Consider the following 14,184-nt stretch of genomic DNA (forward strand, 5'->3'; position numbering starts at 1 on the left):
CAGCATCAGATCCTGGGACGACAACAAGGAGTGGAGCGGATGTTGAGAGGAGGATGCTGAACAAACTGTTGAACATCATGGAGAGCAGCTCACGTCCTTTCCACATCAAGTCAGAGAGTTCTCCAGCTCCGCTGTGATAAAGAAAAGGAACAGGAAGTCATTTCTGCCATCACCCTGAATAATATCCTGACTGTGGAGTCTGCTCCAACCGAGCCAAACCAGCTAGTGATATATCCATTAGTTCATTATATTGTATTAAATGCATTTTTACAAACCTTGGTATTGCATAATGATCCCAACATACAACTGCACAGATCACTTAACAGTAGCATGTTCTGTTCTGTGCAATTTGTTTTCTATCTAGTTCTGTAAGGTGTGTTTATATGTGTATATTTTCCCTGTGTTATTTCTATTATTGTCTGCGTGTGTATGTATGTTCCTCTGTGTAATGGCTACTGCAACACCAAATGAGACATTACAGGAATGGGTCTAAAACTTTTGTTTGTCACTTGTTATATTTGTAATGATTAAGAAAAATACAAACACATTGTTTGGCAAATGATCCAATTTTGGAGCTGTCAGGTGAGCTACAGTACAGGCCACGAAATTATGAAGGGCATACAACCACCTCCACCTTTTTTGCAGCTGTTACATCATTTTTTTTAGTAAGTCTCCCACACATGCTCACATATTAAATACTGGAGTATTGAGTTTGCAGTTCAGTACTTGCTAGTTGGAATCTTTTTCCTTTTTTTGTTTTTTGTTGCCTGCTGTTCTTTCACTCTCCTCTATCCACTCATCACAACCAGTCGAGGGAAATAGTAGCCCACCCTGGGCCTGGTTCTGCTGTAGGTTTCTTCTATTAAAGGAAGTTTTTACACTATCACCTACACTGCTCTAGTGTGATTGCAGAGTTTTCTATGCATTTCTGTTATATTTTGTAAGGTCTTAATCTCTTGTAAGATCGTAAACATTGTAAAGTGAAGTTTTTTGTGATTTGGGGCTATATAAACAAACTGTTTGTTAAAATAAAATTTTTGCATGAGGGAATATTAAAACTTGCCTAAATGTTTTCTTATACTGTAATATTTAATTATAATAATTAACATAGTGTTTTTTTGTTTCACCAACATTTCATCTCATTATTTTAGATCATAACTCTGCGTGATGCAGATGATAAATTCTCTACTATCAAAATCAACCTGACTGAGCTTCTCCAGGCCAGTCAGAAAGAACTGTCCTCCCTGACTGAAGAGAGAAACCAGCTGAAGACCAACGTCAATGAAATGAATGAAGAGAACAATAGACAAGGATCATAGTATCTCAATGATGCCAATAAAAAATAAATGCAAATAAAATTATCCAGGGACTTAAGCACATGTACACAGTGAAATAAAGTTTTCCTAAACTAATACTTGTATCATTTCAAACTGGAATAGTGCCCACACTGTCTCTCTTTAGCAGTGGTTGGAGTTGTGTCTTGACTCATTTTTGTTTTGTTTCAGGTAAAACTTGTCCTGCAGGATGAAAAAGTTCAACTGTTCCTGTTATTTCCTCTCCACTAAGTCTGGTTCTTGGACAGAAGGCAGAGAGGACTGTAGAACCAGAGGAGCAGATCTGGTGGTTATAGACAGTGCTGAAGAACAGGTGCAGTGTGTGTCCATGTTTCTGTGACTTGATGTGGTGTAAGTTAATTGCATTATTAAATTCAAAGGATTTAGTTGTCTAAGTTTTTGTTGCTAAGTTTAGTTATTTGCAATAAGATTTAGTTATATTTGAGTATAGAGCTAGTAGTAGTTAGTACAGTATAGCATAATAGAGACACTTCCTCTGTTATTGTGAAGTTATAATTGTAGTTACCCATTTATAAATGGTTTAGTGAACTTGTTACTAACTCCAGGAACAGTTTTCCTTTGGTGTCATTGTACAGTAAATACTGGGTACACTCTTGTTTTACATTTTTCCTGACAGGGTAGCGGGAAAATGGAAACTATAACCTTTTATTTATTTGCATTGAAACAGACATTCCTATCTAACCTCACCAATGCAAATATGTGGATTGGTTTGACTGATGGAGAACAAGAGAACTCCTGGAAATGGATTGATCGGACTCCACTGACTCTAAGGTTGAACTCAAATGTTTTTTCTATCTGCATTATAAACTACAGATAAGAAATTAGACTACAAATAAATAAATAATTTTTAAGAATCTTTTTCTAGATAGAAGTGCACAGAGTGAAGTGAAACACATTTAGTTAGTTTTGTTTAATTGTAGGACTGTGTTCACTCTTGTTGTTGTACATGTTGGTTACTGGGAGGCAACTCAACCTGATAATGGGGGTGGAGATGTGCAGTGGGGTGAAGAAGACTGTGCAGAAATCAGAACTGTCAAGACAACTAAAGGCCACTGGAACGATCGGTCCTGTAACACTTCCTTCCAGTGGATCTGTGAGAAAAAAGCTTAGTGCTTGTGTTCGACATGTTTCCAAGCTTGTACAAATTTCACCTTTGGTACCTTTTTTACTTTGTTTGTTTCAGGTGGGAGAGTGAGTGTAGTGTATGATTACAGTTCCTACTGACCACAGCTTGTTGATAACTGTAATGATGACTCAACAATAAACATCAATGGAAGATTCTGATCATTATATTAAATAAAAGTTCAAGACCTAAATTATTTGTCTGGTGTTATGATATACTTACACCCTCTGCTATTCTTCTGTGCTGAGTGTTTGTCGCACCTTTCCTGTAAACTCCGTACATGAAGAATGCTTCTCCTATTTTATGCTTATAGTTTTTATTACTACTTCCTGTATGGTTGTCATTAACTCACAAGCAACAGTTTTGTGTGAGTATTTTACAAGTTGAAATATTGATAGTACGCCAGGTGTTCAACTCTAAAAGGCTGGCGTTCCTGTGCTGAAGACTCCATAACGATAGTGTTTGTGATTCATTGAATTGCTGGAAAAGTACAGACTACCTGATGCCGTGTCTGCACAAAATCAAATCCAAGAATGTACCTCCGCTCTAAACTCAAACCTCACTCACATTTCTAAGGTTATTTCTGCAGTGCGGATATTTCCAGCTTTACAGCTTTAACTCTCTTCCACCATCCGTTTGTCTGTTGTTTTCCACCAAGTAGAAATCACAAGCTGAAATTGTCTTGCAAGTTTCTGACACTGTATAGTTAGTATTGTCATTTCCATCACTTGTATTATTATTATTTGGCAGGTCATGAGTTTAGAGCACTGAGGTATGGTTTGACAGATTGCTTCTGCTATTTCCTGTAACCCTTTGTTCAAACATCTAATCATTGCAGTAGGGAGGACACACGTCCTCTCTGGACGTGGAGCAATTTTTCCATGTCCTCTTACGTATGGTGAGCTCCTCAGACCTTAACTCAGGATGTGGTTTAGTGGTCCTAGTTACCACAACTAAAGACAAAGACCAGCTGATGGCCAGCCTCATTCAAATGACTGAAGAGAGGAACAGGCTGCAGAATTTGTCCAAACAGAGTGAATAATAGTTGTAGAGACATGATGCATTATAAAGATAAAACTCTTTCTTTCCTTTTGTGAGTCTTGCTACATGAATTTGCTTCATGTTCCCCAGAGACTGAGGAGACATAGTTCACATTCTGTTTGCATGTAAATAAGCTAATGGTAACATGTTCAGATACTAATTTACTAATAGCAGTTTGAAACATGCACTAAATCATAACCCCTGTGCTAAATCTGCACTTGTGTTTTTAGTGTAATTTACTGGCAGTAGATGGAGTTTTGTATTTACTGATTAATATTGTCTGTTGTTTTATGTTACAGAGAAAACTTGTCCTGCAGGATGGACGATGTTCAACTGTGTCTGTTACTTCCTCTCACTGAAACTGGTTCTTGGCAAACAGGTAGAGAGGACTGCAGACAAAGAGGAGCAGACCTGGTGGTCATAGACAGTGCAGAAGTCCAGGTGCAGTATTTTTGATCATGTTTGTGTGACTAAACAAGGAGGGAGAAAATATCAATTACAATCTCCAGTCCTCACTGTGTACAAATCTGAAAATTCAGTGATCAGAGAGTGATATCTGTGAAATGCAAACTTCAGGTCTGTCCACAGATGTTCTACAGAGTTTGTTAGTGTTTCAGTTTCATTTAACTTTGACTGTGTTGGTGCACAGACGTTAAAGTCTAAAAATCTTATCTTTGAGACATATTTTTGTTCCATTATTTATGGAATAACTGTAGTACATAATATTTTAAATTTCACAGACATCTTCATTATTTCAGATCGTAGTTCAGTACATGGTTCAGCTACAGAACCCTCCAACATTGGAGTCAAGCTCTTCCAAGAAAGAGGTTGATCCAGACAGCAACTCGTAGCAGCAATACCTACTACACTGTATCCTCATATTATCAATATCAGAGTAAATGGACAAAAGACAATTGTAATTTACAACATCCTACAGAAATGCACACTTTCAAAGGCCTCTGTGACCTTGAGCCATTATTAAATGCTTATATCTAACTAACCAAACAATGACCTCTAGTGGCCATGTGAATTCTGACTAGCCCATCAGAGGGAAAGGTGTTATATAAACCCATCCGAGGCCCTGTCCCACCTGCTTCCAATCCTGGTCTCAATCTCTCTTTGTCAACATAAAACAGGAACAGGTGGATTTATTTATTCTATGTATTGCTTATCTAATCCTGTTATCATATGTACATTATACATTATATGTTATAAAATTGTATCTCTTTTCCTTTCCTTGTGTCTTTTCCTTACATAATTCATGGCATCTTGCTAATGAATTTTATTCCCAGTTGCCCAAGCACCTCGCTATCTGATTACCCATTTTCCAATCGAGGTGATATCTGGTCTTCTCACTTGTTTCTGCCTTGAAGTAAGTTACCTTGTTCAACTAATTTACTTGCCTGTGTTCTCTTTGTGGTTTGTACTTGACCCTTTCCTGTCTCTGTACCCTGTTTGTATTCATCCCTGCCTGATCTTCACCACCTGAGTCTGGTTTATCAAGAGCAGTTTTAATCAGAGTAAGAAAAAAATAAATATTGTCGACAATTCATACCCTGAAGATGTGTAACAGATGGTTGAATAGAGTAACAAATGATAATTGAATATGTTGAATTAAACATGAAGATATAACCAAATAATAGCTAAATGTAAATTAAGTCTATTGAAATAAATACACCCACACTGCCACACACAGTGTCTCTGCACTTCCTCCACCTTCCTTCCTCCACCACTAGCCACACTTCAAGTCCAGCTGCTGCCAATCAGCAATTGATACAGGATCCTCTTCACATTCAGATTTCAGATTGTTGTTGGAGTTTCTGTTCTCTACCTGCTCCTCAGTCTGGACTCTTGGACTTTTGTTTTACGTCTCATGTAAGTTGGTATTTGGACTGAGTTTTGTGTTTGTGGCTAGCTCCCCGTCTGCCAGCTCATGTTTAGACCTCTTTAGATTTAGTTTTTTCTGTGTGATGTTTCTGTTGCCTGTTTTCTTTGTATTCCCTTTTGTTTGGTCTGATTTCATATTAAAACTTTTTTTATCTCAACCTCCTCTTCTCAGTCTTTGGGGCCCTCATTTAGTAAAAACCTTTAGTCAGTGTGTGTTTTAAGTAACATTATCTCTTAGTCGCACCAAAGCTGAGAAGCACGTCTCATTAATTTAAATGTTCACACTTAAGTAGAGACGAGATAACAAGATGGTGCTGCCAGATTTTGGTTCCTCATTTCTCAGAGATGCTGTCATTTGACAACCACAGTCTGAAGCTCCTTGATCAGCAGTGCACTACATTTTATATTTGTATTGAGTCTCTGTCCCATCTACGACCTGCTGATTGAGATTGCTATCAGCTGTCAGATTCAGTAGTAGGTGTGAGCGTAAGCTAACAGTAGATGGGTATTACATGAGGTGAGATGCATGTTGCTAAAGACCTTGTGGCGGCGAAAGACCAGGCCGGAGCCTTTTAAAATCAGCGAAAAACATGCAACCGCATAAAGCAGACGACACTGAGACCGTCCTCGTAAGCAAGATGTTGTGAGAACTGGATGAGGTTAAATTTGCTTTATTTTTTTCTTCTCCTCGTTATTTTGTCTATTTTCACTATTACAGTCACTGGATCTCCTTCATCTTACCAGATCTTCTGTGTTTCAGTGACCTCTCTAGAGTTAGCTATGAACACTGCCCCTGGAGCCGTACCTGCTGTGCTGCTGCATCCTATAGAGAAGTCTTACTCACCCAGAGCAGTACACTCAGACCCATCATTGCTCCTCTCCCCTCAAACCAATTCTCACCTTATTTCAAATAAACTTCTCAATTTTACCTGTTGTGTCTGCTCTTTTCTGTGAGCAGTTCAAAAAAAAAAAAAAAAAAAAAAAACTAGATCTAACACTGGATCTAATCCAAAATAAAAAGAATGAAGCAAAATTTTTGCTCAGCAAATTTTTTGTGATTACTTAATATATTTATGGTGTGATAGCATTGGAAATCATGGTGAAATGTTTCAATGTCCATGTACTGCATAAATACTATATTTCTGAGTATGTGCATGTTTTTGTAACTAGTAGCTTTTGTGAGGTGTTGCTTACCAAGCAGTTCCTCAGCAAATACTTTTAGCTTTTTAACACATAGACGACAAAAGAAGCTCACACTGCCAGTTTTACTTCCTTTATTCAGTGATAATGTTTTATTTCATAATTTTCTTGTTTGATGCAGCACTGGCTTAAATACATCAAAATGTTACTGCAATGTAATGTAAAGCAATCTATGAATTGATTCAATTTTGGTGGTTAAAGGTGACCTCATGCATGTCCCATGTCAGCAGTGCTATAATCCTGCCTGCAGGGAATTTCTTTACATTTGGCCTGAACAGCCACTGCATGAAAACCACAACTGCACCCATTGGCAGAGGCAAACAGCTGCAGTCTAAATCAAATCAACAACCCCTTTGTTACATGCACTGCAGTCTGTGCAGCAGAGCTGACCCTAGAAAAAGGCATAAACATGTTTATACAGATGCATTGGTCATTTTGTATGTGCATACTTTCAAACAACCTCACCTGGATGACTGATCTTTACTGACAAATAGGAGTCGTGTACTAAAAAATAACCACTGTGCCAAATCTGCATGTTTTGTTGCACTGGATTTCCTTGGCAGTACGTACGTTTTATTGGTAAATGTTGTTTATTGTTTCATGTTGCAGAGAAAAGTTATCCTGCAGGATGTTCAGCTGTTCCTGTTATTTCCTCTCTGGTCAGTCAGGGTCTTAGACATTTAGCAGAGATGACTGGAGGAAAAAAGGAGCACATCTGGTGGTCATAGACAATGCAGAAGAATAGGTACAGCATTATGTCATGTAACACTTCTCAGCAGTGGATCTGGGGAAAAAAATACCATAACACTGCTGTAATCTTTTTTGTTTTTTGGAAATGCTTTTAAACTTAAGCTCTGATTCTGCAAAGCTTTTAGTAGTGTGAATATCTAAAAAAAACCTATTCTAAACTTTCAGCTTTCAAAAGATCAAGAATCGATTGATTAACTGATAAAGACAGATGAGATGTTGGCTGACTGGTCTGTAGTCTTTAGGCTCAATGGGGCCTTCAGTGGTTGTAAGTGGTACAAAGTGGTCTTCCACACCGCTCTTCAGACTTATCCTCAGGTTGAAGATGATATAATTATTGTTTGAATTCCATAATTATTGGAATAAATAATTAGACCATGCTTTGTCTTTTTGAGAATACAACAGATTTTTGTTCAAAAGGCAAATATAGTAAATGTTAAATCATTAAATAGTTAATGATTAATAATTAAGACATCACATTTAATGCTTTAATCAGAAATAGACTGCATATAGGCTACATTACATTAACAGATAATTGAATACACTGTATGTAACAAAGGTTTAACAAAGTCAGTTTAAGTTAACATAAAAATGTCAGTTTGGTTTAATAAATGAGAAATGAGTCCAATGAACATGAGTAAATAATTTTAAGTAAAATTAATTATAATTACAACGAAATGTGCATTATTTTCATGTTAATTCAAAAGGGCCTTTTTCAGTGTATGCTTTATAACTTGAGCAGGACTTCCTCACTGGTCAGCTAGTAACACTGAAGTAGCATGAAGAGTAAGTGATCTGCTAATTTTACTTCCTCTTCTCCTCTTATTTTTATTTGACTATGATGCAGTGCTACAAAAAGTGCCTGAAGCACACTCTCAAGTTCTTTAAACTATAATGTACTGCAGCTGCGAACGATATTTATGTATTTACTTTTGTGATTTACTTTTTATTTTTATTTTTTTTATCTATAAACTAAAGTGAACTTGTTTTAGTGGCATTGATAGGCTGAGATTGCTCCCAATACACACAACAAGCTGTGATGCACTAGGTTTTCTAATACTTGTTGAATGCATGTCAGCTACAACATCAGTGGATGGTGGTGGCATATAACCACACTGAGGTCAGGTTCTCATTCTGTCAACAATAAAACCACTCCGTTCTAGTAACATTGTGTCATGGTGGCTAGACTAAACGTGACTTTGTTTTCTATTGATTTTTTTATCATGAATAAAAATTGTACCCCATAAAAGACAGAACTAAGTGCTTCAGTGTTCTGTGGTTGCAGCATGGTATGTCTTATAACTGCCCACAAACTTGTCTTTTCCTCAGCAGCTCAGCTTCCTGAAATCAAAGGGTTTTAACATTATGTGTATTTACTACAGTCTGTGCAGCAGAACTGACCATTTAGGAAATAATCGGCCATCTTATGAACAATGGAGGAAATCTATAGCAATGTTGACTACGAGAAGTCTGTTGACTCAGAACCTTCTAGACATCAGACAGGTAAAAATGTCGAACTGTGAAAACATCTATGTTCAACTGATGTTCCACTGTGTGTATAACTCTGTTTAGGTCCAAGGAGCTCAGAGAGAAAATGTTATAGAGCTGTCATTGTCATCCTGGGGCTGTTGAGTGTTTTCTTGCTGGCTGGGTGCATCGGTATCCGCGTCCACTGTGAGTCTAGTTTTCATAAGATAATAATTACGTCTATTTTCAGGATTTTATATAACTTTACAATGTTTTCACCTTATTATGTGAAATGCTTTGAGATGATGCAGTTATGATTTGGAACATATAAAAATAAACAGAATTTCTGAATTTTTGGAATCTTGTATTACCCTAAGAGATGTTTTATGTTTGTTTAAGCTTTTAATATGTGTTGGTTTTACATGCTTAGCTTTTCTCAAATGTTTCATGATTTTTAAAACTTTTGAGAAAACTTAAAAAGCCTTACTCTGAACTGAACTGAACTAAAACACAAAGCAGAGATTTCAACATGACAAATGCATGCAGCTTCAGGGCCAGACAAACAGGAACTTCAACTAAAATTAAATTCTGACATGATGTCTCAGTGATGCAGTTACTTTTACTTTTTTGTACTTTACTAAGGTTACCATAGCACTTGATGATTGGCATGTTTTTCAAAATAGCTGATATGTGATGATTGTTTAATTCTCCATAAGGTGCCTAAAGAGGATTGAATAAACATATTTTATTATAGGCTTAGTAATATTACATAACGAACTTCACATGGTGTTTTGTGTTTCACACACTTTTCTTCATTATTTCAGGCCATGGCTCAGTTCAAGCCAGTAATGACAAACTGTTTGCGCTGATGCAAGAGAGAGACCATCTGAAGACCAACCTCACTGAGGTGATTGAAGAGAGAGACCATCTGAAGACCAACCTCACTGAAATTACTGAAGAGAACAATAAGCTTCAGACTTTGTATAAAAAGAGTGAGTACAGACATACAAGGCTAAATTATTTTTAAACCAAGAAAATAAATAACTGCAATCACACTGGTTAAGTCTTTATCAACATTAGTTATTCACTAAAACACCTTTTCCAAATATGCATGTTTTACCTCAAACATCTTTATTTTGCAGCAGAGTTGCATCTTGACCATTTTCCAGTGTCTGCACTAATGCAGAAGGCCATGTAGTTCATACTGTGTGGATCCAACCAACCAAAATCAATGCAAAAGCAAATATAGTACATACACACTGACTTATATTTAAACATTTTTCTAGTTGGTCCTGTTGACTCCTCATTTCCATATTTTATTGAGTCATATCACCGAGTCAACTTCATGTAAACACGACACATTTGGCAAATAAAGTGATGATGATTCTTTTGTTCTCTGCTGCAGAGAAAACCTGCCCTGCAGGATGGAAGATATTTGGATGTTCCTGTTATTTTCTCTCCAGTAAGTCTGGTTCTTGGACAACAGCTCAAGAGGACTGCGAGAACAAAGAAGCAGATCTAGTGGTCATAGACAGCGCTGAAGAACAGGTACAGTATTTTTGTTGCCCATTCAACATTTTGTTACAGGAAGGTCAGGGTAAAACCCGAAAATACCGTTGTGGCAGTTTATTGATTGATTGATTAATAATGTCTCCCAAACCCCTAATGTACATATATTGTAGTTAAAAGTAGAATATATGTGATTTTATTTTGTTGACCCTTAAACAGACATTCCTCCTTGGATTCACCAATGTGGACACTTGGATCGGTTTGACCGACAGAGAAAAGGAGAACACTTGGAAATGGATCGATGGATCTCCACTCACTGTAAAGTAAGGAAGACATGCGCTTCACCTTGTTCAAATTTAAATATTCCTTTTTATGATGTGTATCTGGAATGCCCAACACAACTGAAACACATGGGTTTCAGTGAAGAAATTAGAAGAGTCTTTGTTGGTTTGTAGGTAAGTTTTTTACTAGGGTTAAAACCTTAAACAAGAGAGAAGTATACAGTTTCATAATGCAAACGGGAAAACACATTAACCAAATCAGAGCAGAGACAAACACACACAGAGTAAATAAAAGCTGAAGCTAAAATGGCTGTTAACTCATAGTGTCTCTGTTTGACTCTGCCTGTATCACTGCATTTAGGAGTAACTGTGACTCAGTTGTCCGGGAACTCCACAACTCGGTATCATGGACACATGTCCAGATCAGATGGAGTGTCACAGTCAAAGTGTTGCTATTTTTATGCCACTCTCTTGCCTACTGAACCACAAATGGTTCATGGCTACTTCTAATAAATAATATGTCTGATAACAATCCTCTACGTTCTCTCACTGACACTTTGTCTCACTCTGCCCATCAGTCCTTTTATTACTGCAGAAAACACGTAATGCAACAGGCAACATGCAGATCATAAAGTGCTACTGAGGATCTGTGTTTATGTCTGTTAAAACATCATCAGCGTGATGTCTATTTTGTTCATTAAACACTTAGGTACTGGGGGAGTGGGCAGCCTAATAATGGTGGTGGAAGTCAAAAGCTTGGTGAAGAGGACTGTGGACATATCAGAGTTCAGCTTCAAGACTGGAATGACCTGTCCTGTAACAATACTCTGAAATGGATCTGTGAAAAAATGTTGTAACACTGGTGAAGCTTTGACGCCATACATTTGATAATGTTTTTACAGTTAAGGGATGTTTATGCATAGGTGTGGTCACTGCCTTACTCATGAAGAAATAAAGAAATGACGTGATAAAAACAGCAACATTTACTATTTTGTGATTTTACCCCACACTGCATCACATCAACTGTAATTCTGGCTACACTTCACGATACACTCTGCAAGTTAAAGTTTAATCATTATGTTCAGCTACCTGACACCAACAGAGAGACAAATATGTGCATTCCCATGCTGGATGAAGACAAATAGTTTAGGAATAAGAGGAACTGTGACCTCAGCAACCTGGACATGTCCATCTTATATGAGCCAGTTAAAAAAATGAAGCATACAGACCTCTGTCTTTCATTTCTGCCTTGAAGGGCATGTTGCTTAATTACTGATTTGTAGTCTGATATGTGGGTCAGTTAAATTGTTTGCAGAATATTACAAAAACACAATTATCTTATTTAAGTACCATGTAAAGCTGTTTATTTTTTTTATTTACTATCAAAGAAGAGACCATCTCAGATGTGGGTGGAGTGGGCAAAGTCAAAATTAGTGTCTTCGAGCTTCCTTTTCAACAAGGCATAGGGGAGTTGGAAATTACCACTTAATTGACTTCCAATTCAATTTTATTTTTATAGCGCCAAATCACAACAGAAGCTATCTCAAGGCACTTTACAGTGTTTAAGATTTTAGACCTTACAGAGTATAATTGTATAAAAAAAATGGTATAGAAAACCCAACAATCCCATTTGAGCAAACTTTAGGCAACAGTGGAGAAACCTCCAGCAGAACCAGGCTCATGGTGGCAGCCATGAGAGAAAAGTACAGCAGGAAACAAAAAAAAAAAAAACACAAGCAGCAACAGCATTAGGCAGGTTAACTAGATACTGTAGATATACAGGTCCAAGCCGAGGAAACCTGCAGATAAGTACAGAGAGAAGACAGACAGAGGAAGAAACACAACCACAGGAGAGAGAAGACACAACGTTAATGACATGCAGTGGTGGCATTTGTATGTATAGAGGAGAGAGAAGAGAATCTCAGTGTATCAATAGAGGTCCCCCAGCAGACTAATCTAATCTTAAAGATAAGAGAAATATGACCTCTCTTGCTATTCCTGTCAGACCTATGGCTGCAGCATTTTGAATTAAATTGAGGAATTCAAGAAAGAATGTGTGCAGCCAGAAGCAGAAAAACAGGCACTTAACATGACAGATTATGAGTCATGTGAATCTAGCATTTCCTTTATTTTTGATGTGACAGAATTATTATTAGTAGCAGAAGTGATCGTGCTGTATGAAGCTCCATAGGACCATGTAAATAACAGAAAAATGCACTTCCTGGAGTAAAAGTCCAAGTTTGAGTAGAAATGCTTGATATGTCAATTCTTTATTTCAGACCATGACTCAGTACATGGTGCAGCTTCTATCAAAGCCGATCTCCAGGCCAGCTGAAGACCAACCTCACTGGAATGACTGAAGAGCACAAAAGCCTCAGAGTTTGTACAAAAAGAGTGAGTACAGATATACAAGGCTCCATTTTCCATCTCATTATTTCAGGCAATAAATAGCTGCAAACAACCCCTTCACAGACACAAGGTGTGTCCTTGAGCAAGATGCTCCAAGCTAGCTCCCGGGGCGCTGTATGTAGCTGCCCACTGCTCCCCCCCAGGGTGATGGGTTAAATGCAGAGGACCAATTTCTCTGTGTCATGTAAATGTGACATATGGCGATTAAAGGTCTTTCCCTGTTATTGTAAATTAAAGACTCATAAGAAATGATGTCACCACTGGAAATGTGTGACTAATGCCAACTCCTGGATCATGGAAAGTTAAACATTAACATTGTCATGTTTCTTTTTATTGGACCAGGTACTGGTCGGCACGGCAGCCAGATAATGGAAATGGAGATCCACATTTTGGAGGAGAGGACTGTGTCCACATAAGAGAAGCTGGAACATCCAATTGGAACGATCTCTCATGTGAAGCTTCTTCACCTTGGGTCTGTGAAAAAAGTGTGCTCAGCCTTCATGTTCTGAAAAAATAACAGTCAAACTACTGAATTTTAGTATATATATATATATATATTTATATATATATATATATATATATATATATATATATATATATATATATATTTCAAGAGTTGTGTGAAGGGTTATGGACATAACCTCAAAAATATATGTGTAGTATAAAAATTTGCATGAACAACAATTTGTCAACAATTTATCAGTAAAAAAAAAAAATGTAGTTTAATAATACTAAATGTTTTTGTTAATATCAAAACCTGATTTCCTGCTGAAGTTTAAGAGAACTGAAGCCAACAGAAGAGTCATCATTTACATCTAAGCCGTAAAAGATGGTCAGTTGGTCAAATTTGTATTATATTATTTTAACCATTTAAACATAAAAACACACAAACAAGAATGGAGCAAAAGAAGGTGAAAATATCAAACATGAATTCAGGAGGAATGACCTTTCTAACTAAACACTGATGTTCACACTGGTGATGGTGGTGGTATACATCATTCTCATTATATAATAGGACCCAAAACAAACAATTCTACCTTTTGTTTTATCTGTCTGGAAATTTTTTTAGTGTTGTCCAGGGTCAAGTTGGTCTTTTGCAAATTTGTATTTCAATTTCAATTTCATAATTAAATCTGAAAAGAGTTCTGACAGAAAGAGTTTTGTC

At 37.1% G+C, this 14,184-nt stretch overlaps 1 protein-coding gene across 3 annotated transcripts; it reads left to right on the forward strand.

Moving 5' to 3' along the window:
- Positions 1–8,749: 8,749 nt before the first annotated feature.
- Positions 8,750–12,969, forward strand: LOC113173071 (CD209 antigen-like protein A). Of its 3 annotated transcripts, none has more exons than XM_026376353.1 (6): positions 8,750–8,856; positions 8,926–9,027; positions 9,645–9,812; positions 10,226–10,368; positions 10,549–10,652; positions 12,890–12,969. In XM_026376353.1, the coding sequence occupies exons 1-6, from the start codon at positions 8,787–8,789 to the stop codon at positions 12,894–12,896; spliced, it is 594 nt and encodes a 197-aa protein (XP_026232138.1). In that variant the 5' UTR covers positions 8,750–8,786; the 3' UTR covers positions 12,897–12,969. The 3 variants fall into 3 exon arrangements, with proteins under 3 accessions (XP_026232138.1, XP_026232137.1, XP_026232139.1); XM_026376352.1 differs by lacking the exon at positions 12,890–12,969 and adding an exon at positions 11,320–11,799; XM_026376354.1 differs by lacking the exons at positions 10,549–10,652; positions 12,890–12,969 and adding an exon at positions 11,320–11,430.
- The last annotated feature ends 1,215 nt before the right edge of the window (positions 12,970–14,184 follow it).

Source organism: Anabas testudineus, chromosome 21, assembly GCF_900324465.2.
Source record: "Anabas testudineus chromosome 21, fAnaTes1.2, whole genome shotgun sequence".
Lineage (NCBI taxonomy): Eukaryota > Metazoa > Chordata > Actinopteri > Anabantiformes > Anabantidae > Anabas > Anabas testudineus.